Source organism: Mesoplodon bidens, assembly GCF_964165515.1.
Source record: "Mesoplodon bidens genome assembly, chromosome: 6".
Classification (NCBI taxonomy): domain Eukaryota; kingdom Metazoa; phylum Chordata; class Mammalia; order Artiodactyla; family Ziphiidae; genus Mesoplodon; species Mesoplodon bidens.
Window position 1 is genome coordinate 8,884,903 of NC_138162.1, and position 26,997 is coordinate 8,911,899.

Below are 26,997 nucleotides of genomic sequence, written 5' to 3' on the forward strand. Positions count from 1 at the left end.
CCAGAAGCCAGAAGGACGGGTCCATAGAGGCAAGCCTCCAAAGCGAAGCCCAAGGTGGGGAGGGAATCTGGAGGAGCAAACAGAGAATAACCAGCACACCTAAATCCCTGATGGGGCTGGTGGGGGTTTAAGTGAGTTAATCGTCATAAATGCCTGACACAGCAAATGATCACTCGCTACCCATTTGATCGGGCTGTCTATTTGGCATTTACTTGTCAAAAGGCCACGATATAACTTTTATTCTCAGGTGGCAAAAGCCAGGATGAAAACAAAGACATGTGGTCATAGATCCACAGTGAAAAACAAAACTTTTACAAAGTTGACAGATAACATTTATTAAAACATGTCATACAAAAGGCTGTGGTCTCTTCTATAAGAAGAAAATATTAAACAGTAACATTCAATTAAGTAAAACCATGCTGTACACTGAAGACAGCAATATATAAAGACAAAACTATTCAACTTTTGCAACACAGGCATAACATTTCACAAAATATCAATAAGATATGCACCTAATGATAATCTATTTATCATCAAATGGTTTTGTGGTCTAAGTCACCTGACTTGCATAAATAAAGTAATTTTCTAGAAGAAACGTTGGGAACCTCATAAAAGGAAAGAAGGCAGCAGCAACTGACATTATGACACAGGCTTCAAGCAAAACTAAAAAAAAAAAAACTAAAAAAAAAAAGTCACATTTGCAAAATGTGTTCCAGCATCTTCCCATAGGGCACTATCAGTAGAGATTTGAAATAAGAAACATGTACCTTTAAACACATAAGTAGCAAAGAAAAAACCCAAACAAACACACACCCTGGTTTCACTGAACAAAGTTAGTCACCCATGAAAGCAACCTAAATCACAAAATTAGTGTGGCCCAGAGGGCTGGGGGGTGAGGCCGCGGATATATGTTGCTTGGTTTTCAGCATTCCTAATTATCGGAGACCGTATAAAAGCAAACACCTGGCTTTGGTGTGACGGCATCCTCTCCACCCTCCCCCAGGGGGCTGCAGCAAAGCCTCTTCCTCAGGGAAAGCACAGTGTTGTTGCTCCTGCTCTGCCCCAACTTCACTTCTACAGCAGCTTGAGGAGGTGTGTGCCTCCGTGGGAAGACCACTGAGACTAAGCAGCTTTCCCAAACAGCTAGAAGTCGGCTTAGGGTCAGTTTAGTTCAGCAAATGCCCACTAGAACGGAGGAGACCCTTTTGGGCAGACTCTTTGAAAGTAGTGGCCAAAAGAAGAGACTGGAGGAAAGTGAGATCTAGAAATCAGAATCAACAGGCTGGGGTCCGAGAGTGCCAGAGGACAACCCTCCACAGTTGAGGAAAGGCTATCGTAGTCCTTCCTCAGTTAGACGGTGATACCTACTTTACCAAGTGGATTATTGCAATGTGTGTATCTAAAATTAAAGGCATAGCATAAGTACTAATATTAAATACCACTGGTGGTGCCTTGAAGCCCCGTCCCACTGGGATTGGAGAAAAACTACAGTTAAGACTCAAAGTAGGGGACAAATACCTTGGTTGTAGGCCATTGACAAGATCCCTGAAAGACTGTTTGGAAATGTTAACCCCCTGCTATCCAAACTCAATGGGAAGGATAAAGATTTTCTAAAGCTGTGCTGAGGGTAAGGAGAGAGACTATCTATCCAACCCAGGGTGGGCAGGAAAAAAAAAAAAAGGTAGTAATACAGTATGATCTCCTAATCCTAAAAGCAAAGTTTATAAACATTCACTTTTAACATCCAAACTAAGGCAATCCCCTTTCCCCACCTCTCTGAACACGGCCAGCATTTCAGATGCCCAGCCACCTCACAGGGTCTGGCTGACCTGATTAGCAACTCTAATTTTTACAAAACCCCCACTATCATAAAAAGCTTTAAACTGCAGATGTGAGGAACTTACATTTTGTATTCTACATTTAGTAGCTGATGTACAATAAAGGAGTTCAATAAAAGATATCCCTCTCTTCATAACACATTAAATAAGTCCCAGCACAACTGACTGCTTCCAAAACTACCACTGAAGAGCTGCCCAGTAGTCCTGGCTGAACAAGAGCTCTTCCTCACTGTTCCTCATGACGGGGTGCTGTGCTGATCTCAACATAACTGAAGGACCATGATTTTTCCAGAATATTTTAATTTTACCTCTCAGACTCTTCTTTCCAAATGTCCCAACACTCATGTGAATATAATCTTTAATAGAAACCAGTACATCAAACCTTCCAAACAGGCAGAAAATGGTTTGCTGATAACCATGGGAGAGGGTGATCAGCTTTTGGCAGAACAAAATGACTTCACTGCCTTAGTACTGAAATTAGTAGGAGTAATACAACAATTTCTCCTCACATATAAAGGCTAGGATCATACCTAAAACCCACTGCTTCTAACGTGAGAAAAAGAGAAGGAGCAACTGAGCTTGATTGTAAGTCACCTCTATATTCTCTGTTAGGTACACAGAGAAATGACTGTTAACTGGTGAAGTTTCAACACTAAGAGAAGAAGATATTAACGTGGCAAACAACCAAGAGGTAATATCTAGTTTCTAGGTTAAAAAATCAATATATATATATATATATATATATATTTATAATAAAGTTTTAAATACAAAGTGCTTTTTATATATCGAGAATGATACAGTGTTAATGAATACATCCCTGTTTTGTAACCTCGATTACAAGAGTTAACTGGTAAGTAAGTCTTTCTTTCCCCTTTCCAAACAACGTTTAACAAGTAAATGCCTTGATGGTAGGAGCTTGAGGATCAGAGGCCATTGCCAGCAAAGTCTCCCACTTCAGAGCAAAGCCAAACTCTTAGAACAAAATTTCACCCCAAATCCAAGAAAAGTTATTTTTATTTTAAGGAAAAAAAGTTTCCACTAAGAAATAATAAGCCGGTAAGTTTACGGAAAAGTTAACGTAACAGTAGCACCCTGTCCCTACCCTGGTGACAACTTCAGGTGTGTCACACAGCTTAAAACAGCCTGAACATGCTTCTTTTTTAACCTAAAACCTCTGGGTGATCCTCAGAAAAGGTCTCAGAATAGCTGCTTTTCTCATTTTTTTGGTAGATATAGCTATGTAGACTTGTAAACTTACGCAGCTTTATCCATAATATGAGTGCATGAATCTGTGGACTACTTCCTAAAATTAGGACTCTTTCTTTCTGCCTTTTAAAACACATTCCTAAAGAGCCAGGAGGATTAGCTCAGTGTACCCCTCTACGAGTATCTCCCCCACCAGTGTATTTTCAAGACTCCTCTTTTCTTGGGTAATTGTACCCCACAACTTGCCCCGCCCAAGTATAACCTGACACTCAAAATTCGGCTACTCGGCTACTCGCATTCTGCCAGTTGTAGTGTCACTGTAGCACTCTATTAGCTCCTGAAGTTCATAGGTAACTCTCAGCCGTGACTGCTGGCTCCTTCCCAGTAACTGTGGTCATTGACTGACCTCTTCAGGAAGCACCATAATCTAAGACGGAGTGAATCGGCTGGAGCAGCCAATGGTACCGTGGTCAGAGAGTCAAAGCAGGCTAGATGTCTACTAGCCACAGAGCAGATCCCACTGTGTGGATGCTACAATTAAACGGGATTTGGGACAGCAAACCAGTTAGAAATACCTATGTCTGGCACCCTAGAGAATTACAATTAGAAACAGTTGTTTAAACTAAATGTTAGTACTAAAATATAAAACTCTGACTTATCAAGAGTCTGAAACACATTGTGACAGTGGCATCTTACAGAATTTGAAGCTTGTACCATAAGTTATTTGTTTCTTACTTAGAAGGTCACCCTCTTAGTATCTCCATAGTTTTGGCTAAAATACCCTTCAGAAAGAATAAACCTAGGTAAGAGAGCTCTGTTAATCAACTTAGGATCCTAGGAATCACATTGTTTGTAGCTATTACGTAAGTAGCATTTCGTTCAGTGAAGCAGCTACCGAAACAAACCCACATGACCTAAGTACCTATAGTAAGAGCAAACTGAAATTCCCATGTGACCTTGTAATAACCTGCCACCTGAAATGGAACTGGTGGGCTGGAGTCCAATTCCAAGTGCAGGTGTCGCTATCACCAAGTCCACCTGCCTCATTCACAATGGGCCTGAAGGTTTACCTTGCCAGGTGTGAGGGGGCCTAGCTTATCCCCATTACCCACTCCAGGCCTGGAACACACAAATTTGAAGAATTAAGATTTTTTAATTGGCCTACTTAGAGCTGGTCTTTCAGAAATATCTTCCTTTTTTTTAAGCTTCTCTCATAATAGCAAGTAGCACGCATCATCTGTGCCCAGATTTGCATAATTACCATAGTTTATTTTTGTGCCTGCCACTCAAGGGCCAGATCCTATTTTTAGTTAGCCTCAGTCGTATTCTGCTCAGCCTTTGCAGCTTCGTAGGACTTGGTACAAGAAGTCACATGCCTGTGGAAACTGTCCCTCCACATAAACCTCTTTGCACAGATATTACACTCATATGGCTTTATGCCTGTGTGAATTTTCATGTGGCCCACGAGATGATGCTTCATTTTGAATTTCTTACCACAGACACCACAGCCGTAAGGCCGAAGACCAAGGTGCATGCTCATGTGTCGATCTCTCTGACTCTTGTGAGTGAAACTTTTCCCACACTGACAAGGATACAGCTTGTCGGTGGCTGAGAATCCTAGGTGGGAAGCTTCTTCTTTAATCCCTGTTACCATTTCAATATTCTCACTGTAGCCTGTTGCTAGGGCAGCCTCCTGCCTGTGCCCAATGAGATTCCCATCCGACCTCTCTCCGGAAAACTCCTCCATGGAAGAGCCATAGAAGTCCACCTGCTCGTCGTAATTGCTTTCGTCAGCCTGCTCATCGAACTCTGCTTCCCCTTTCTTTTCCCCGACGTGAAAGTCTTCCTCTACTCCCGAGGGCTGGACCGAGTGCTCCGTCTGCATGGTGCTGATGGACTCTGTGACCTGGTGCTCATCGTAGGACGCATGCACATCCATGCCCTCGCACGCTTGCTCAAAGCGCTCAGGCTTCACATGGATCCAGCGTTTGTGAGCCATTATGCTGGGCTTGCTGTACATGGGCCGGGCGTAGTGGAACTCGGCACTGTCGCTGGCCCCCTCCTCCCCATCCTGGCTTGCCATCTCAGTGCTCAGCCGGTCATGCTCCGTGGACGAGTTGCTAGGAAGGTATTCATGCTCGGTGAGCTGAGATGACAGCTCGTCTTTGGTGCTCTCCTCTTCATTCTCTCCGTCCCTCAGTTCCTGGGCTTTGGGGAAATCCGCATGGCCCCCAGAGCCCAGCTCAAAGCTCTCTACCAGGCCATTGTAACTACTGCTGCTGGGAGACTGGTGGTCACTGCCATGATTTAGCTTCTGACAAAGGACTGTAGGGTTTCCTTCTAAAACCTCAGTGCATTTGTCTACCACATGCCACATCTGGAGGAAGCTTGCTGCTGTTAAGTAACTAACAATTTCTGGAGCAGGCATTACTAGACGTCCCGTGTAACTTGATAGGAGAATGTTCTCAAACACTCTGGGGTTCATCACATCAGGCAAAACAATCCTCCTGCTGTTTTTCAGGAGTACCTGGTCACAAAAGTAGGGTGAACTGGCAGCAAGAACGGCTTTGTGTGCTCGGAAAATGTGGCCTTGGACAACAATGGAGACATCACATAATTGTCCTTGCTGGCGCTGCTGGTTCAGTTTCTGCAGAATGGTGCTGGAAAAATCAGGAAATTCTACTCGAAAAGAGTTTGTTCCAGGCTCCATTTCATCACAAATCTTGTTTGGTGCTACAAGAGAAAGAAATATTAGTACTAATTCCAGCCCAAAGAGAAACTTATTGATCACTAAGAAAACTAAGACAAGTTCCACAGTTCCATAAAGTCCCCTGGCCTGTGGGCATGGTGGGTGGAGCATTCATTCCCCAGAGCAAGGCTTGCAGGTGCGAGTGTGCCAAAAGCAGGAACCAGCCACCATTCTTTATGGTATTAATTCTTGATACTGTCTGTGTCTATGAGTGGGAAAATAGAATCCAGAGATATTTGTAAGCTATATAAATCTCAAGTAAAACAAAGTAAATATTTCTAGTCAAAACAAACACAATACCTGTTCCAAACGACAGAATTTTTAAGAGGCCTCAGATTCAACCTACATTTGACAAGTTGGGGTGAGGAAGGAATTGTGGAAAAAAGGAAAAGCACAGGTGAAGGCTCTCAGGCAGAAATGACCATGGTAACTGCAAGGAACTGCAAGGAAACCACCAGGCTAGAACCCACTAAGGGGGCAGGGGGCTGAAGAGGTGGGGCCAAAACAGTCAGGCCTTTGGTCCTTCAGCACCACAGGGGTGAACTCACCGAGGTCCCAAACAATATGGGTTTCTCTGGTTGCTGTCAGCATTTTAGCCCTTTAAGAGCTTCTCATAATGTGAAGCAGAACGAAATGGCAAGGCAAGGTATTCTATCGGGTGATCTCCAAATTGTTTAAAAAGTTATAGAACAAAGAGGACAGTAAATACTGTCCCTGTTACTGAATGAACTCAATCTGAAAATAAAGTTATAACGAAGAATAAGGGATTGCCTTATAAGGGATTGTAAATATATTTTGTGGGATAAGTCAAGCATTAGAGACAATTCCTAACAAGAGTGATCAACGAGATGAACTCTGCAGCATGCTCAGGCCCCATAATTCCATAGTAAATTAAAACAAACCAGAAAACTCAACAGATTTATTGGTGCTATTTGTCACCTAGGTCTAATACCATATCTAAACACTGCTAAATACCAGATTTTCTAAGTATGAGATAAAAGAAGCAGATAACCCAACAAAGGTTGAAAGTTATCTTTCAGAGATAGGGAGAGATGCCAAGAGAAGAAACTAATGTTTCCTGAGTAATTACTATATACTGCGTTGGCCAAAGTTTGTTTGGGTTTCTCTGTAACATGGAAATTTCTGGCCAACCCAATACCAGGAACTGTACACCTTTTTTCACCTAATCTTTGTAATGACCCTGCAAACGTAGAGGACTGACATTCTTAAGTTCACTATTTCAAGTAACTTTCCTAAGGCTAAAATAAAAGCTAGTTTTTATTATGCTAGAATTTGAAATCTAGGTCTCTATGACTCCAAAGCCTATGCTATTTTTCCTATCACATCACTGCCTCTTCTAAGAAGATGCTAAAATACCAGATTAGTCATTAATAATTTTAAGAGGTAAGGCAGTGTTTTCAGAATGAAGTGTTAATTTATGGTTTATAGCTCTTAACACATTGCGTAATAATTTAAAACAAAAAAATAAGACCAGGAAATAAATTATTTAGATATTTGTAATTTCAAAAGGAAAAGTTAACTACATAAATGTATATAGACTAGCGGTATGTATATTCTGAGAACTACATCTGGATTCTCTGCTCTCATCAGTAAAGAATTTTGATTTTAGCTATTTGAAAAAAGGAAGGGGGGAATAAAACACACGCATAAAAAAATTTACAAAAAAGCTGTTAAAAAAAAAAATCTCTCCACCATTTACTCCTAGTCCCCCACCTCCCCCGGAAGGAAATCACCATTAACAAACTCCTGTATATACTTCTAGAAACTTCTCTGCACATATATCAGAATAAATCATATACATCCTTTAAAAATTCCTACCCAAATGGGCTCATTACCTACGTTCTATTCTGTACTTAGCTTTTGTCACTCAATGTATCTTGTAGAACATCTGACATACTATAAACTGATTATGTCCCCCCAAATGCATATGTTGAAACCCTACCCCAATGTGATGGTGTTTGCTTTGGGGGATGATTAGGTCATGAGGGCAGAGCCTCCCGAATGGGATTAATTAGATTCATTAGTCCCTTATGAAAGAGACAACAGAGAACTCCCTTGTCCCTTTGGCCATATGAGGACACAGTGAAAAGACAGCTGTCTATGAACTAGTGAGTGGGCCCTCGCCAGAAGCCAAATCTGCTGGCACCTTGACCTTGGGCTTCTCAGCCTCCAGAACTCTGAGAAATAAATTTCTGTTGTTTATAAGCCACCCAGTCTATGACACTTTGTTATGGTAGCCCGAATGGACTAAGACACCACATTAGCATAAAAAGAGGTAACTCATTCTGCTTAATGGCTATACAGCTTTCTCCTATGTGGATGTATGATAATTTAATCAGTTCTCTTCTTACAGAATTTCAATTGTCTGGGTTTTTGAAATTATGACTATCTTGGCATATCCTTGGAAAAAGCTATAGGGTAATCTCTACCAGTGGAACTGCTGGGTCAAAGGACTATGCGTTTGACATTCATATATGTATATATACGTATATAACTAATTTCCAAAAAGGTTGCACCAAGTCACACTCCTACCAACAGTAAATGACAGTGTCTACTCCCCTACACCCTTACCAATGCTGGACTTTATCAAGCAAGGCAAAAAAGTTTGCAAATCTCCTAAGTGAATAATCCATGATTCACTGTTTTGATCAATATTTCTTTCATTATGAATGAGACTGATATTCTATTCATGTTTACTGGTCATTTGTTTTTGCTATATATTATCAGTCATATCCTTTGCTCAAATAAATTGAGCAATTCATCTTACTGATTTTTGTAAATTCAGATTAACTTCGAAATTTGTGTAAATTATCCAATCTTTGCTTTTGTGGCCCCAGGATTTTGTGTTAGACACACAAAGGCATTCCTGACTCCAAGATTATTTTTAAAAAGTAAAAAGAATTGTTTAGGTTTTATTCCTGGCACCATTTTTTAAAAAGGCATTTAAACCTTTAATATGCAAAGAGTTTACTTTGGTATAAGGAGAAGGTTAGGATCTAGTTTTTCCTTTCCCCTCCAAAATGGCAAGCCTGTTTTTCCTACAGTATTTATTGAATAACTCATCTTTTCCTCAAGATTTCAAATATCTGTTGTGGAATTTTATGTGACCGAGATAAGGCTTTTAAAAACAGTTCTATAAAAATAAACGCCATAAGCGATGTTAGAGAAAATGGTGGAGTAGGAAGCTTTAGGTGTCAATCCCTCCACTAAAACAACTAGTAAACTGTTAAAATGATCAGAATAAACCATTTCTGAACTCTGGAATCTGATCAGACACTTACAGCAACCAATGCAATGCTCGATGAAAGAAGAGGCTGCTAAACCTCGTTAAGAGAGCAGCGTGCTGCAAACCAGCAATAATCCCCATTCCTCGGCTCCGCCACAATTTGCAGGACAGTGGCCCAATTTCCAAGAGTGCCTGGCTGATGCCAGGGTGGCAAGAACAACACTGTCCAAAAATTTGGGGTTTTGCATCTTGGCCAGTCTGGCCAGCCCACACAAGCTTTTTCTTGGCCCCCTCAGGCTGCAGTGGTTTTCCCAGTAGCATCCATCGGAAGATTTTAAAATGCAAACACCACTCCCCATTCCTTGGGCCCAAATATTTAAGGAAATCTCTGTCAGGACGCGGCCCATCACACAGATAAAGCAACAGAAACTTCCGTGACTACATGCAACAAGGAATATAGACTTCGCAAAACAGTTTAGAAAAAAATCACCATACAGACAACTGCAGCCATCAACAAGAAACAAAAAAAAAATCCCCTAGGAGGGGAAGAATCTGATTTCAAGAGCTACCACATTAAAATACTAAAAATATCCAGTTCTGAACCAAAAATTACAAAGTATACAAAGAAAAAGGAAAACAAGGTACATTCACAGGAAAAAAAGAATTAGAAACTATCCTTGAAGAATTCCAGACATTGTTAAGTCCTAGTCAAAGCTGTTGAAGTCAACTGTCTTGGATATGCTCAAATTGTTAAAGAAAACTATGGACAAGGAACTAAAGAAAATCAGAACAATGGCAATAAACAGACAGAAATTATAAAATGTAACCAAATAGAAATTCTGGAGCTGAAAAGCGTAACAGCTGTATTATGGGCTGAGCTGTATCCTTCCAAAATTCCTATGTTAAAGCCCTAATCCCCAGTACTCCAGAATGTGACTATATTTGGATTTAGAGCCTTTAAAAAGGTAATTAAGTTAAAACGAGGTTGTTAGGGTGGGACCTAATCCAAGCTGACTGGTATTCTTATAAGAAATGAAATTTGTACAGAGAGACATCAGGCATGCGTGCAATGTGAAGACACAGTGAAATGCTGGCACCTGCAAGCCAAAGAGAAAGGCCTCAGGAGGAACCAAATCTGCCAACATTTTGATCTCAGACTTCTAGCCTCTAAAATTCTGAAAAAATAAATTTTTGTTGCTTAGGTCACCTAGCCTGTGGTATTTTATTATGGCAGACCAAGGAAACAAATACAAGATGAAATTAAAAATTCATAATAAGGAGTCCAATGGCAGATTTAAGCAGGCAAAAGGACAAAAATTCATCAAACTCAAATGTAAAGCAATTGAAACATCCAGTCTGAGGAGTATTAGGAGTGAAGAAAAAGAAACACAATCTGAGGTACCTATGGAAAGCCAAATATACCAACATGCAAATCAGAGTCTCAGAAGGAGAAAAAAGAATAGAAAAGATATTAAATTATATAATGATTGAAAACTTCCTGAATTTGATGAAAGACATAAACCTCACACATCCAAGAAGCTTAACTCCAAGGAGATAAAATTAAAGAGATCCACATGAGATACACTGTAAGTCAAATAGTGGAAAGCCAAAGACAATGGAGAATCTTGAAAGCAGCAAGAAAGAAGCCACTCATCACACAAAAGGGATCCTCAGTAAGACCAACAACTAACTGCTCATCAGAAACCACGGCACTCAGAAGGCAGTGAACGACATATTTAAAGTGCTAGGATAAAGATCTGTCAACCAGGAACTCTACACCCGCAAAACTATCCTTTCAAGAATGAAGGAGAAATTAAGACACTCCCAGATAAACAAAAGCTAAGGGTGTTTGTTACTAATAGGTTTCCTCTACAAGAAACGATAAAGGCGTCCTTCAGGCTGAGATAAAAGAACACTAGAGGGCTTCCTTGGTGGCGCAGTGGTTGAGAGTCCACCTGCCGATGCACGGGACACGGATTCGTGCCCCGGTCCAGGAAGATCCCACATGCCGCGGAGCAGCTGGGCCCGTGAGCCATGGCCGCTGAGCCTGTGCGTCCGGAGCCTGTACTCCGCAAGGGGAGAGGCCACAGCAGTGAGAGGCCCGCGTACCGCAAAAAAAAAAAAAAAAAACTAGATAGTAATTCAAAGCCATATGAAGGAATAAAGACTACTGATAAAGGTAACAGCATAGGTAAATATAAGAGCTGATATTATACTTTGGGTTTACAACTCCTCTTTTTTTCCTGAATGATTTAAAAGACAAATGAATAAAACGATAATTATAAATCTACGTTACCAGGCACACAATGTATTAAGATGTAATCAGTGACAATCACAATATGAAGAGGGAGGGATGGAGACGCAGAGGAGCAGTGTTCACACACTATTGGAACCAGCTAAGTTTAAGAGGTTACTTGTAAACCTCAAGGTAACTACTAGGAAGATAACTAAAAATATACATGAAAAGGAAAGAAGGGAATCAAAACTGTATACAAAAACAAAACAAAAATCTCAGTTAAAAAGCAGTAAGGGAGGAGTTGAGGAACAAAAAACATGTAAGATACACAGAAGATAGCTAGAAATAAATGGTAGAAGTAAATCCTCCTTTATCAGTAAATTACTTCAAATGTAAATGGTTAAGCTCTCCAATTAAAAGGCAAGAGACTGGCAGAATGGATTAAAAAACATGGTTTATCTATATGTTGTCTATAAGAGACTCACTTTAGATACAAAGGCACAAAGATGTTGAAAGTAAAATAATGGAAAAGGTATGTCACACAAAGAGAAACAGAAGGAGCTGCGGTGACTATATTATTATCAGACAAAATAGATTTTAAGTCAAAAAGGATCACTCTATCAAGAATACATGATAATTAAAAACATATATGTACCTAGGGCTTCCCTGGTGCCACAGTGTATAAGAATCTGCCTGCCAATGCAGGGGACACAGGTTCAATCCCTGTTCTGGGAAGATCCCACTGAGCAACTAAGCCGGTGCGCCACAACTACTGAGCCTGCGCTCTAGAGCCTGAAAGCCACAACTACTGAAGCCCGCGTGCCTAGAGCTCACACTCCGCAACGAGAAACCACCGCAATGAGAAGCCCACGCACCGCAACGAAGAGTAGCCCCCGCTCGCTACAACTAGAGAAAGCCCACGCGCAGCAACAAGGACCCAACACAGCCACAAATAAATAAATAAATAAATAATAAAAACAAAACAAAACATACATGCACCTAACAAAAGAAATATATATGAACAGAATTGAAGAGAGAAACATACACATCTACAAAACAGGTGGAGACTTCAATACCTCACTTTCAATAATGGATAGAAAAATAGGACAGAAGATCTATAAGGAAATAGAGGACTTTAACAATATTATAAATCAATTATACTGAAAAGACACATAGAGAACACAAACAGAAAGGAATGAAGCTCTGATATATGCTGCAACATGGATGAACACTGCAAACGTTACACTAAAACAACATGCTAAACATTTATGTAAGCCAGACGCAAAGTACAAATGTATAATTCTACTTATGTGAAATATCTAGAATAGGCAAATTCAGAGAAAGTAGATTAGAGGTTACCAGGGGCTCAGGTGAGTGAGAAATGGGGAGTTATTGCTTAATGGATAGAGTTTCTATTTGGGGTGACGAAAATATTTTGGAACTAGAAAGTGGTGCTGATTGCACAACACTGGGGTATAATTAATGTCACTAAATTGTACACCTGAAAATGGTTAAAGTGGCAAATCGAATGATATTTATTATTATTATTATTTTTTTAGATGTTGGGGGTAGAAGTTTATTTATTAATTTATTTTATTTTTGCTGTGTTGGGTCTTCGTTTCTGTGCGAGGGCCTTCTCTCGTTTTGGCAAGCGGGGGCCACTCTTCATCGCGGTGCGCGGGCCTCTCACCATCGCGGCCTCTCTTGTTGCAGAGCACAGGCTCCAGACGTGCAGGCTCAGTAGTTGTGGCTCATGAGCCTAGTTGCTCCGCGGCATGTGGGATCCTCCCAGACCAGGGCTCGAACCCGTGTCCCCTGCACTACCAGGCAGATTCTCAACCACTGCGCCACCAGGGAAGCCCCCTGAATGATATTTATTTTTTACCACACATGAAAAAAAAACAAACTGGAAAAAAAGTCATGTAACTTTATTTTTAACTGTGTCAAGGTGGTAACAGTCTTTGTAATTTAGTAAGTACCTGACTTCTACCCTTACATTTGAGTGAATGTCGCATTTCTACATATTCCCCCTCTCCTACTGGTTTTCCTGCTATATAAGCAATATTTACAAACTCACAGGCAGTTGTGACCTATATTAATAGTACAGTTGCCATTTCAATTGTTAAGAGTTTCATAAAAGTAATTAACTCACTAAAAAATTTTTTTTAAAAAACCTACAACATAAAACACTATATGCAAAGTACTGTGGGAGATTTCTAAGATGATGAAGGAATGTCACTGTCCAGAGCTTATAATCTGGTAGGGAGATAAAAAAACACGCATACAACCCTGTTATTCAACGCAAAGCCTGATAAAAGTACCACAAAAGAGTTACAAATTCAAGAGGAATTCAGAGGCGGGAACCTGGTATACTCTAAAGTTATATATCCTGTCACTATAAATTTTGGTGTCACCAGGGTAAGAGGAAGACTTGAGAGCAGCATACAATCCTTCCCATCTACTACATCCTATAACCAAAAAATCTAAGAAATACAGAAAAACTAGCCTGAAAAGTTGGGATCAGAGTTATCTACATGCAACAAATTTTAATTAAGGATATAGTGGAGATGGGGCCAGGATAAAGGGAGACACTGACCTGGCAACTCCACCTGCTATACCACGCAATTCTGGTAGCAGTAATCCTGACAGAGGACCAACGGATACCTGTTCATCTGGAAGGCCTGCAGCTGAAAAGCCAGGGCAGACCACAGGAAAGGTCTTGCATATTGGCAACATTCAGAGATGGCTGCATTGGGATACCAAAGGTTGCACACTGCCTCAGCAGAAAACTTTTAAAGACTTGATACGAGAGGGTAGCTCCAGGAAGGAGGCAAAAACATGGCCCATCCTTTGCCAGCTGGGCCAAAGAGACAAAAATAGGCCCCTGGTAAAACAATTTCACCAACACAGAAGGAAGTGCTCAAACTCTCTTAACAGTGCCTCAGACCTAGCCTCCAGCCCCAGCCATTTTACTCAAGCTAACCCTGGTGTCCATATAGTCAGCCCATCCTCCAGCAAAAGAGCTAAGAGTTGATTATAACAGCATTCAGGTAGACAGTGAAGGACCCCAAAATAATCTGCCCAAAAAGGGGGAAATCTTCAGACCTGAACAAAATGTTTCCCAACATAGTTTTATTCTGTAAATAAATGGGGTCTGTAAATAGATTCTACAATAACCAAGAAAAAGAAAATAGTAAAGTGTAAACAAAGAGTACAGTTTAGACAGCATTTTTAAACTGATTTCCACAAACATGAAAACGCAGTCTCCATGAATGAAGTTTAAGGAAGATAAGACAAAACAGTAGAATGATATGAAAAAAAGAGCCACTGAATTAAAGACAAGATGTAAGGAAACTAAAATAGAGCAAAAATTTAAACAGGCAATAAGGAGCAGAATTGCAACTATAGAAAATGGAATCAATGATGTGGAAGGCACTTTGAGGAACTTTTATGCAGGAGGAGGATAAAAATATGAAAACAGCAAGGGAGAAGATAACAGAACAGGAGAACAGAGAATAGAGATCCAACATATGGCTAATTAGCGTCCTTGAAAGAAATAACAAAACAAATGGAGTAGAAGGAATAATCAAATAAAATATTTAATAGAAGAAAACTTGCCTGAGTGTAAAGCCTTGAGTATTCAGAAGAGTCTTGCCTCAGCAGTGGGGACAAATTAGCCCTAGACAATAATGCAATTCTGGTCCCATTAAACAAAGCTTAAAAACAAGCCTCGGGGCTTTCCTGGTGGCGCAGTGGTTGAGAGTCCACCTGCCGATGCAGGGAACACGGGTTCGTGCCCCCGTCTGGGAAGATCCCACATGCCACGGAGCGGCTGGGCCCGTGAGCCATGGCCGCTGAGCCTGCGCGTCCGGAGCGCAACGGGAGAGGCCACAACAGTGAGAGGCCCGCGTAACGCAAAAACAAAACAAAACAAAACAAAAAACAAGCCTCACACATGCCACGGAGCAACTAAGCCCATGTGCCACAACTACTGAGCCTGTGCTCTAGAGCCCGTGAGCCACAACTACTGAGGCTGCATGCTACAACTACTGAAGCCCACGTGCCTAGAGCCTGTGCTCCACAACAAGAGAAGCCACCACAATGAGAAGCCTGCGCACTGCAACGAAGAGTAGCCCCCGCTCTCCACAACTAGAGAAAGCCCGCGCACAGCAATGAAGACCCAATGCAACCAAAAAAAAAAAAAAAAAGCCTCAAAAGGATTAAAATATTTCCAAATAAATTAATTGTGTTCCAGAACAAAGCTTAAGGATATTTACATAATACAAAAAATCCAGAACCCAACAAGGTAAAATTCATGTCTGGCATTCAATTAAAAAAAAAAAAATCAGGGGCTTCCCTGGTGGCGCAGTGGTTGAGAGTCCGCCTGCCGATGCAGGGGACACGGGTTCGTGCCCCAGTCTGGGAAGATCCCACATGCCGCAGAGCGGCTGGGCCCGTGAGCCATGGCTGCTGGGCCTGTGCATCCGGAGCCTGTGCTCTGCAGGGGGAGAGGCCACAACGGTGAGAGGCCCGCCTACCGCAAAAAAAAAAAAAAAATCACCTGGGATGCAAAGAAGCGGGAAAATATAACCCATATTAAGGAGAGATAAAAAAGAAAAACACTGATCAACAGAAACAGACCCAGAAATGACAAACTTACACAACTGGTAGAAAATTCTACATCCCATGTGTTCAAGAAAATAGAGGAAAATTAAGCATAGTAGGTAGACAGGAAAACAAACAAACAAACAAACAAACCCATATTGAACTTCTACAGACAAACACTGGATGAGAATAACAAAAGAATTAACATGAAGAAAAGATTAGTGAACTTGAAAACACAGCAACACAAACAACCTAAAATAGAAAAAAGCTGAAAAAAAAAAGAAAACAGGAAGGGGGGAAAGAGTATCAGTGAGTTGCGGGACAACTTCAAGGCACAAAATTGGAGTCTCTGAAGGAGTGGGAGGGTATAAAGCCCAAAATTTATTTGAATAACAGCCAAAATCTTCCTGAAGTTGATAAAAACTACAAAGCCACAGATCCAAGAAGCTTGACAAACCCCAAGCACAAGAAGTATGAAGAAAACTATACCAAGGTATAGCATAATCAAATCACTGAAAACTAGTAACGAAGAGAAAATCTTAAAAGCAGCCAGAGAAAAAAGATTCATTGTGTACAGAGGACCAAAGGTAAGAAAGGTTGCAAGTTTCTTGTCAGAAACAATGCCAGCCAGAAGAAAGGAGACAATGCAAGATGGTAGACATATTTAAAGTGCTGAAAGAAAACACTGTCAACCTAGAATTCTATACCCAATCAAAATATCTTTCAAAATGAAGGTGAAGTACTTTTTTAGATATAGGAAAGTGAATAGAATCCATCACAAAAAAGGTCAAAAGTAAAAAGAACAGGTACATGAAAACAAAAAAATTTCAGACAACAATATTAATATCAAAGTAAATTCAATGTAAAAAGCATCAAATGAGGTGAAAGTTTATTGATAATTGATGAATTCTAAAATTCACATGAGGGCTACCTTGTGAACTTGTATGTGTAAACCGTAGTATAGTTTAAAAAAAAACAACAGTGACAGAAACATAATTATAGTAAGAAATATAAATGTCCCTCTTTTAATCTTTAATAAATCAATAAGGCAAAAGATAATTTGGATCTAGAGGTTTAGACTGGTTATCATTAATAATGCTAATTTAACTGAAACATACAACCTCTGTATCCTACAAATAATACATCTTCTTTTTCAGTTTCCATAGGACATTTACATAAATGATCATTAAGTGGCCACAGAGAGCATCAATAAATCCCCCAAAGCAGAAATGCATACATGAGCTCATTTGATTACAAGTGATTACACAATAATAAATCTAGAAATGTCAAATTCACAAAATTAGGAATAAGAAATGAAATATAATCACATGATAGAAACTTTTTAAAATAGAAAACAATTTTCCCCTAATAAATTTTAAAGTCTCATTGATAAAAACTTTATAGAAAAATATAGAAATCTAACAGATCAGTAACTATGGAGAAATGATAAAACATAATCAAATGACTGCCCAAAGCACAACGGGAAAATTCTTTAAAACTAATTCCTATGCTATATAAACTGTTTCAGAGGGGGAAGAAGGGAGAAAGGGAACAAAGATGGGAGAAAATTTGCTAATTATTTTTTATAAAACCGTGCTATCAAAACTGGACAACAGGGGCTTCCCTGGTGGCACAGTGGTTGAGAGTCCGACTGCCGATGTAGGGGACACGGGTTCGTGCCCTGGTCTGGGAAGATCCCACATGCCGTGGAGTGGCTGGGCCCGTGAGCCATGGCCGCTGAGCCTGCACGTCCGGAGCCTGTGCTCCGCAACGGGAGAGGCCACAACAGTGAGAGGCCCGCATACCGCAAAAACAAAACAAACAAAAAAAAACTGGACAACAAAGAAAAAACTGTAAGCCTATCTCACTTATTAACACAGAAAGAAACATTATAAACCACATGGCATTCTGGTTTATTTTAATCTCTTGTAGGTTGAATGTATTATGAGTGTGACACAGTGCGGAGCACAGGCTCCGGACGCACAGGCTCAGCGGCCATGGCTCATGGGCCCAGCCGCTCCGCGGCATGTGGGATCTTCCCAGACCGGGGCACGAACCCATGTTCCCTGCATCGGCAGGTGGACTCTCAACCACTTCGCCACCAGGGAAGCCCCGAGTTTGAGCTTTAAATGTGGGCACTGCAGGCAGCATTGAAAACTTCTGTGTGACATGCTGTGAAATATGTTCAGAAAGGATAATCTGTTGATGGTCCTAAAGCAGGAGCAAGTCTGAAATAAAGGTCAATTCTAAGATTTCAGTAAATATGCTCTAGGTTTGAGGCAACGAAAGTAACAGTGGGTATGGAAAACAGAATTGATGGGACTAACTGACTGGGTAGGCAGGAAGATGCAAGAGTAGCCCAAGGTACACATAATACTATCAAGAAAATGAAAAGACTACCGAATGTAAAATAATTAGCTAGTGGGAAGCAGCAGCATAGCACAGGGAGATCAGCTCTGTGCTTTTCAATGACCTAGAGGGGTGGGATAGGGAGGATGGGAGGGAGGCTCAAGAGGGAGGGGATAATGGGTATATATGCATGCATATGGCTGATTCACTTTGGTGTACAACAGAAACTAACACAGTATTGTGAAGGAATTATACTCCAATAAAGATCTATTAAAAAAAAAAAGATAACCTACAACATGGGAGAAAATATATTCAAATCATATAATTGATAAGTGACTTGTATCCAGAATACATAAAGAACTCTTAAAATTCAATAATAAAAAGACTACCCAATTGAAAAATGGTTAAAGGATTTGAATAGACATTTCCCCAAAGAAGATACACAAAAGAGCATACAAAAGATGTTCAATATCATTATTCATTAGGGAAATGCAAATCGAAACTACAATGAGACATCACTTTTCACCCACTTGGATGGCTATGATATATAAGACAGACACTAACAAGTGTTGGAGAGGATATGGAACGATTAGAAAGAACCCTTATACATTGCTGGTGGGAATGTAAAACGGGGCAGCCACTTTGGAAAACAGTTTGACAGCTCCTCAAAAAGTTAAACAGAGTTATCACGTAACTCAACAATTCTACTCTTAGGTATATACCCAAGAGAAATGAAAACATATGATGTCCACAGAAAACTTACCCATGAATGTCTATAACAGCATTATTCATAATGGCCAAAAAGTGGAACCAACTCAAATGTCCTCAACTGATGACTGGATAAATAGAATGTGGTATCTCTATAAAATGGAATATTATTCCATTTTATTACATACTATATGTATTATGCCATTCTTTCGGCAATCAAAAAGAATGAAGTATTGATAGATACGACAACATGGCTGAGCCTTGAAACACTGTGCCAAATGAAAGAAGTGAGACACAAAAGGCTAAATCTTGTGTGATTTCATTTATATGAAATGTCCAGAATAGGGAAATCCAGAGACAAAAAGGAAATCAGCGGCTGCAAGGAACCACAGGGCGAGGAGTGACTGCAAATTGGTTTTTTTTTTAAAGGGGAGACAAAAATTCTAATATTAAGTTGTGGTGACGGGTATACAACCCATTAAATATACTAAAAAAAACCCTCTTAACTACCTATGAATTATGTCTCAATAAAAAAGTTTTAAAAAATAGAGTGATGGGGCTTCCCTGGTGGCGCAGTGGTTAGAGTCCGCCTGCCGATGCAGGGGACATGGGTTCGTGCCCCGGTCCGGGAGGATCCCACATGCCGGGGAGCGGCTGGGCCCATGAGCCATGGCCGCTGAGCCTGCACGTCCGGAGCCTGTGCTCCGCAACAGGAGAGGCCGCAACAGGGAGAGGCCACAACAGTGAGAGGCTCACGTATCACAAATAAATAAATAAATAAATAAAAAGTAAAAAATAGAGTGATGCAAGGTAAACTAGTTACCAATCCCAACTGGGTAACCAGGAAAATGTCATAATTAGTAGGAGAGGTAACAGCATCTACCACGTATTTAGCGCATGTATTGTAACAGACTCTGTGCAAAGCACTTTTTGTATTCTCATTTAATCCTCATAACAACCCACTCGATAGATATTTTTTATTCCTATTGTACAGAATAAGAAACAGACAAAGAGGCTAAACTACTTGCCTAAGGTCATATAACCAGTAAGCAGTGAACCTGGAATTTAAATTCAAAACACTTGCTCAGGCCCAAAACAGTCTGAGAGATGAGATAGTATGGAAAGTAAAGATGAGTATTTTCACAAATAAATACCTGAAACAATCTACAATGTACAACACATTCATAAACTCCAGAGCAAATTATTCACCGTCTTCAGATTTAATGAAGTACTAGCAATTTTATATGTCACCTTGCAAAGTTAACAACAAAAAAAATCCAATAGTAACAGTTCTAAAACAAACACACCAATACCAGCTAACTCCTTCCATTGTTCACTGAGATTATCTGGCTTTTTTTTTTTTAAAGAAGAGGACAAAGGGTAAATATTAAAGAATCACTGAACTAGGGCCTCCCTGGTGGTGCAGTGGCTAAGAATGTACCTGCCAATGCAGGGGACACGGGTTTGAGCCCTGGTCTGGGAAGATCCCACATGCTGCAGAGCAACTAAGCCGGTGCACCACAACTACTGAAGCCCACGTGCCTAGACCCTGCGCTCCGCAACAAGAGAAGCCACCGCAATGACAAGCCCGCACGCCCCAATGAAGAGTAGCCCGCTCGGCGCAACTAGAGAAAAGCCTGTGCGCAGCAACAAGAACCAACACAGCCAAAATAAAATAAATTAATAATAATAATAAAAAGAATCACTGAACTAGATGACCTCCAAGATCCCTTCCAACTCTGACGAGTTTAAAAGTAGCCTGTATTTATTATTCAGCTGAGGAATTGTATGTCAAGTTTTATACACTATTTAAATACCAATTACATACCCTAAAAACACAGAGGACAACAATATAATAGGGAAGCCGACCCACGAGTGACTTTTCTTGAAGCCCTCCAGAGATTTCTTAATCACGGCACATGGTAATTTGCATGCTTACTGTAGAGAGCACATTTTAGTACAGTAAATATTACTTTAGTAAATCTCTAGACTGGCACAAATGTAAAATAATACCAACACCCCATGCATACAAAAATACTTTAGTCAAATGCTTCACAGTTCACAAAGCAGACTATGTAAACTTGGGTCTGGCAATACCCCTGTATCATCACACTCACGAGTTAAACTAAAGCTCAAGAAGGTTAAAAGATCTGTCCAAGGTCACAATATCTCAGAAGTGGTATGTCAGGACTTAAACAGAAGCGTAATTCCAAATCTACTATTTTCCTAAGTTAAAAAAAAAAAGTCACTTAGCAGAAAATTTCTTGGAATTTAAATGCTCTAACAGTACAAAGTATGGCAGTGATTGGCCTTAAAATGTGCAATATATACTCCTCAGAAGAGAAGTAAAAGAACCTTTCCGGTCTAGGGCAATTAAATACAACTACATTATTATTTTTTTACTGAAAAAGAAACCATTTTAGTAAATAATTTAAAACACTGCATTTTTAGCAAGTTTATAGCTTACCTAATGCAAAGTTGTATTCCTGGGATAAAGTTCCTTATGCCATGACCATCAAAAAGCAGTATGAATGAACGAGGAAGAGGAACTCATTTCTTAGTTTTGTTTCAAATTAAAATCACATTGATTTCTGAAAAGAAAAATCACGTTGAAAATGTAAGAGATGCTGATGCTATTCACTGTGTACCAGTGCCTTGCTAATAAATACTATACTTGTGGGTGAGTGGCAGAAAGAAAATTAATCACGATTGATATTTTTTGGTTATATTAGCTTTGTTTCTGCACCTTCTTAGCTTCTGCCTTTGTATTTTTAAAATAAACTTTTAATTACGGGATAATTTTAGTTTTACAGAAAAGTTGTAAAAAATGTTGAGTTCCCATATGACTGTCAGCCAGTTTTCTTTTAATGTTAACATCTTGTATTACCATGGTACATCTGTCAAAAATAGGAAACCAACACTGGTCGATACCTATGTAATTTTGCAGAATTAAACTATCCTTTGCAAAAGTGTTTTTGGCCTCCAGACCATTATCAATCAATACCCCTATATTTTCTAATTGGAACACTGTAGCCAAAGAACTTAGTAAAACCTATTTTAGGATTTTTAAAAAACAAGCTACCTACTTTGTGAAGTTTGATTCATGCCACAGCTGAATGTTTACTTAAACACTTCAGGGCAAATGGTCCATTGTGGTAAATTCTTTGAGATTCAAAAGAGAAGTTATTGTTCTAACCACTAACTCCCCACTTATCAGTCATCCTGCCATTACGTTACAATAAAGCCAAGGAAATGTTTTTAACTGCACCCTCATATTCATTAGAATTCCGGATAAGAAGCTCAATCAAGAAAGCAGAAGGAAGAAACAGCACTTGCTGGTATGTATGTTCCACATACCAACAAAATAAAAGTTTTTCCCTCAGTATGTTACAAATAAGACAAAAGTTTCTTTCTATTCTAATTGCAAACATAAATAAGGTAAAAAGGAAAAGTTCATGAAAATAATATAGAACTATATTCAACTGATTATAAGAGGCACATTTTTTTTCACATTTTAAAATTTCTGAAATTAGCATGTGATATCCAGGTGGAAGTTATAACAGTTGTCTCTGCCTAAGACAATGATAGAGCATTCCTGAGAGCCTCATCAACGTTTCTGATGGCACAAAAGATGACACTGTGGAAAAGCACGGATGCAACTCTGAATTGAAAAGTATTCAAGAGTAGGAAGGTTAAGAAGGTTAATGAACATTTTAACCAATTTATTTCACTTTTCTTCTTTTTACACATACACTAGAGTATCATTTTAAAATGTCTAGGGACTTCCCTGGTGGCGCAGTGATTTGGACTCCGCGCTCCCAATGCAGGGGGCTTGGGTTCAGTCCCTGGTGGGGGAACTAGATCCCACGTGCATGCCGTGGCTGAGAGTTCGCATGCTGCAACTAAGAAGCCCGCCCGCCCCAACTAAGACCCGGCGCAACCAAAAAAAAAAAAAAAAAAAAGTCTAAATAAGTTTAGAAATGTAAAGAAGCGTATGCAATAGCTTAATTGGCAGCGTTTTCTCTCCCTTTGGTGGTACATAAAATAATCGATGGTATCTAGGATTCAATATGGTAGTAATTCTGCTGCTACACGTTATAAGAAACCTTGATAAACTAGCTTACAAACAAACCGATAACTTAGATGAGAGAACATAAAACAAAGGCCTCCCCCATCAGAAAACACACAAGAAAATAACACAATTTTTCACTATTATAATAAAAAGACTATTTTTCCAACCCTAAGAGTTTTCTTCATGTGAAAAGTTAAAATCTTCCTCAAATTTTCTGCTTGTGTAGCAGATTCCTGCACTGAATCCAATGAATATGGAGGGACAGCCAGGGTGGGAACCTGCTACAAGTAGAAATTTTAAACTAAATTCTTTCAACCAAACTCCTTTTCTAAGGACCTTGGCTGTGGAGAGCAGGCATCAAGTAACGTAAGTTCAACTAAATGTTCCTAAAAGCTACAGAATGAATTTTTAAAGTCACATTTTTCATAGAGCTTGTTAGTTCCAGGAATCTACTTAGCAATTTTTTTTGGTAAAAATATACCTAACATGAAATTTACCATTTTAACCATTTAAAGTGTACTATTAGTGGCATTAAGTACATTTATGTTTTGTACAACCATCACCATTATCCATTTGCAGAACTTTTTCATAATCCCAAACTAAAACTCTGTATCCATTAAACTCTCCACGCCCTCCTCCCACTCAGCCCTTGGTAAACTATACTCCACTTTCTGTCTCCATGAATTTGCCTATTTTAGATACCTCATATAAGTGGACTCATACAATATTTGTTCTTTTGTGTCTGGCTTATTTCTCCGGTGAATACTTTTGTAAAGCAAAGAATGAAGAACCCCAAATTATTATGTTTCTCATAATTTAACTGTACACAGTGACACAATCTCTGAACTAAGCATACAGCTCTCCCAGAAATTCTGCTACTGTTCCATGAGCCCCAAGGGGCAGAGAATCTCAGACCCTTCCTTAGCCTGGAGACAGGCCTAGTTAAGCAGCTGTAACTCAGAAAGCAGGCTCTTTAGAACCCTGGAGGCCATGTGGATGGAGCAAAGGGAAGTAGGGAGCTGGGCAGGCCTGAAAAACCACGGTAAGAAAAAGCAAGGATTCATCAAGCTACTTTGGCCCTGAGATGGCCTGCTCTCTGTCCTCCAGGAGCTCCTGCACCCTGACACTTAGGCTGGGCGACACCTGTCAGAGTTGAGGTCAGACGGCAGTCTAGTCGCTGACATTGTCACCCGTGCAGGAAGCTTCACAGGGTCATGAGTCACCTTCCATGGCTCAGAGGTCAGGGCAGGCCCGCCCAGAGAAACCCAGTTAGGAGAGGCAGAAACAAGACAGAAGGACACAGGACTGGCAGAGAGAGAGAGAGAGAAACACAGATGGGCAAAGAGCTGGACCGACAGGCAGGCCATGAATGAGAGTTAAGGACTAAAAGGGAAACACATGGTCAAGAGACACAGAAGATGGAAACAGATATAAAGACAGGGTCCAGATACTCAGATGAGTTCGAGAGAGACAAAGTGGAGAGAAATACAAAATTGACAGGAGCCAAGTTGAGAGGCAAAAAGGGCAGGTAGACAACAGGTGACACAGACAACAAAAAAGGTGAAACACAGAGGTAAACAGAGGCAGGTATCAGCGAAGTCCCGGCGTAGTCTTTCTCCCGGCCTTGACTCGATCCCGAGGCTGCTAAGCCGCGCCCACCCGGCGCCCCCGAAAGGCCGGCGGGCGGACTGACGGGGGGGCAGGATCTCTAAGCGCTCTGGCCCGCTGAGGTCCGCCACCGCGGGGTGACCTTGGGCGAAATGCTGCCTCAGGGGCCTTGGGGTCGCTGTACGCACGCCGGGCTGGCCGGAGACCGCAGGGGTCGGACCCGGGGTGCCGGGACTCCAACGGCCCGCGCGCGGCTTCAGCATCCCGGTCGGCGTAATGGGCCTGGCGGTGCCAGCGGTGCGCGCGCCTCGACCTGCAGAGAAGCCCTTATACCTCACCGGTTTCCCTTCCTGCCCCCTTGCTACCCGTTGTCCAGACTCCGACATACCTGCCAAGTCCTCGACGCTCACATAGCCCACCGGTGGGATACTTTCCGCCGCCGCCGGCGCCAGGCCCGTTCAAGCCGTCGCCGCCGCGACCGCCTCAGCCTGCGCCTCCCGCCCCCGGAAACGCTTCCCGGTCCAGCCCCCACCAAAACTGCCAGTGCTTCCGGGGGTGCGTCAGAGAGAAAGCGATGTGCGCATGCGGGACTCGCGTTTGGGGCGGGGCGTCAGGAGCGTGCTCACAGAGAGCCGGCGGCTGCGCAGTATAACCTGGAGCAGGTCAATCTGCATTAGGGGCTATAGGGCCACCGCTGAGAATTGAGCGGATACCGAGTCCTAAACCCTTTGACCTATCTCAGCTTATCTAGCAGAGATTGTGTCAAATCCTTTTGTGCCTCCACAGAGCCTTTGGCTCGTAGTGGATGCTCAGTAAGTGTTCAATGAAAGGAGCAGTGCCCTCGGTGTGGCAAGCACTATGACGGGAACCCCAAGGAAAAGCTCCACCCCGACTGGAGGGAATGACTCATAATTGGTCCAGACTCTTAGTGGTAAACTCATTCTCATTAGCCAGTAGTTGGACTAGGCATAGGCATGTGACCAACTTCTAGCCCATAATACGTATTATAGAAGTCATTGAGTGGGGCTTCTGGAAAAGTTCTTATTTGCTTATTTTGTTTTTGTTTTTACGGAGTCCACTAGGACTTCTAGTTGAGTGTGCTCCTTAAGTGCTTGGCCACGGCCTGCAAAGCAGAAAGACTGAGAGAGCCTAGGTCTCATATGACGTTAAGCTACAGTCTCAGCTTTGGACTGCTCACTCCTGGATGTTTGTTGCATGAGCCTAATAAACTTACTTGGACTTTATTTCTAGCAATATTATAGACTACATATCTCCAAGTATAACGGCAACAAAATATATAAAATTGCTAGGAGAAGTATTGAAAATACCCTTTTAAAATGTATAGATAACTTTGTGAGAAAGTCAGGAAAATCATCTGAGGTCAGAAAGGGAGCAGAAACATAAGCCTAGGAAGTTAGAATTAATGTTCAGAAGTTATGCACAGGTACAGTCTGTATCTGTTCTGATTGGTTTGGTGCATATGCCATACTGACAAATATTTTGAAAATCATCTCTGGAGGTAGGTAAACAATAATGCTACTACCAGCTATGGGGGCATCTACGTGGGTCCAGGCAGGATGACAGCCAAATTGGAACATCAGGTTGGGACCCAAGAAGGAATATATCTTTTTGGGGAAGGATAGACTCGAGAAAAAAACAAAATACTGCCCTGCAGAGGCAGGCAGCAAGGAAAGTTGACTCTGCCTTGGTTTTGGGTGGAAGGGTAAAACATTTTCCTAGTGGATGCATGGCCAAAGTCTGGCCATCACATGGCGACACAATTTGTATGGTCCAAAAGCCCACAAGCTGAACATTTCAATTTAAAATAGATCTGGGCAGATAGTACCTATGGTACTTGGATAAAGCAAAGTCCTCTTGAGAAGAACTCACTGTCAACCCAGGTCTCAAAGAATTCCCATGGATAGGCTTCCAAATGAATATGAACCCACAATCAAAAAACAGAAACCCATGAGCTGAGAAGACAAGTGGCAGAGTCAGATACATTTTAAGTGTATAGCTCATTGGAAAGGTTAAATAACAAATTAGATACAGCTGAAGAGAAATTAGTGAGCTAAAAAATAGATTTGAAGAAAATTACCCAAAAGCATCCCAGAGATAAGGAAATGAAAAAAAGTGACGTCTATCACATGCTTATCAGTTATGTTAGAAGATAATAAAGTGAATATGAGCCAGGCAATTGTCAAATAATGATGGCCGAGAATTTTCCAGAATCGATGAAAGATAAGCATCCTCAGGAAACACAGTGAGTACCAAGCAGGATAGGGGAAAAGAAAACCTAGATTCAGTCTGGTGAAACTGCAGAACACCAAAGCATGATATGATTTTAAAAGCAGACAGGGGACTTCCCTGGTGGCGCAG

The 26,997-nt window shown here is 40.9% G+C and overlaps 1 protein-coding gene across 2 annotated transcripts; it reads right to left on the reverse strand.

The window, feature by feature from the left end:
* Positions 1–309: 309 nt before the first annotated feature.
* ZBTB43 (zinc finger and BTB domain containing 43) lies at positions 310–25,114 on the reverse strand. Of its 2 annotated transcripts, XM_081236137.1 has the most exons (3): positions 25,007–25,114; positions 21,406–21,529; positions 310–5,777 (listed from the first exon to the last, which is right to left on the reverse strand). In XM_081236137.1, exon 3 carries the CDS (start codon positions 5,752–5,754, stop codon positions 4,351–4,353), a length of 1,404 nt encoding a protein of 467 aa, XP_081092263.1. In that variant the 5' UTR covers positions 5,755–5,777; positions 21,406–21,529; positions 25,007–25,114; the 3' UTR covers positions 310–4,350. The 2 variants fall into 2 exon arrangements, with proteins under 2 accessions (XP_081092263.1, XP_081092264.1); XM_081236138.1 differs by lacking the exon at positions 21,406–21,529.
* Positions 25,115–26,997: the final 1,883 nt, after the last annotated feature.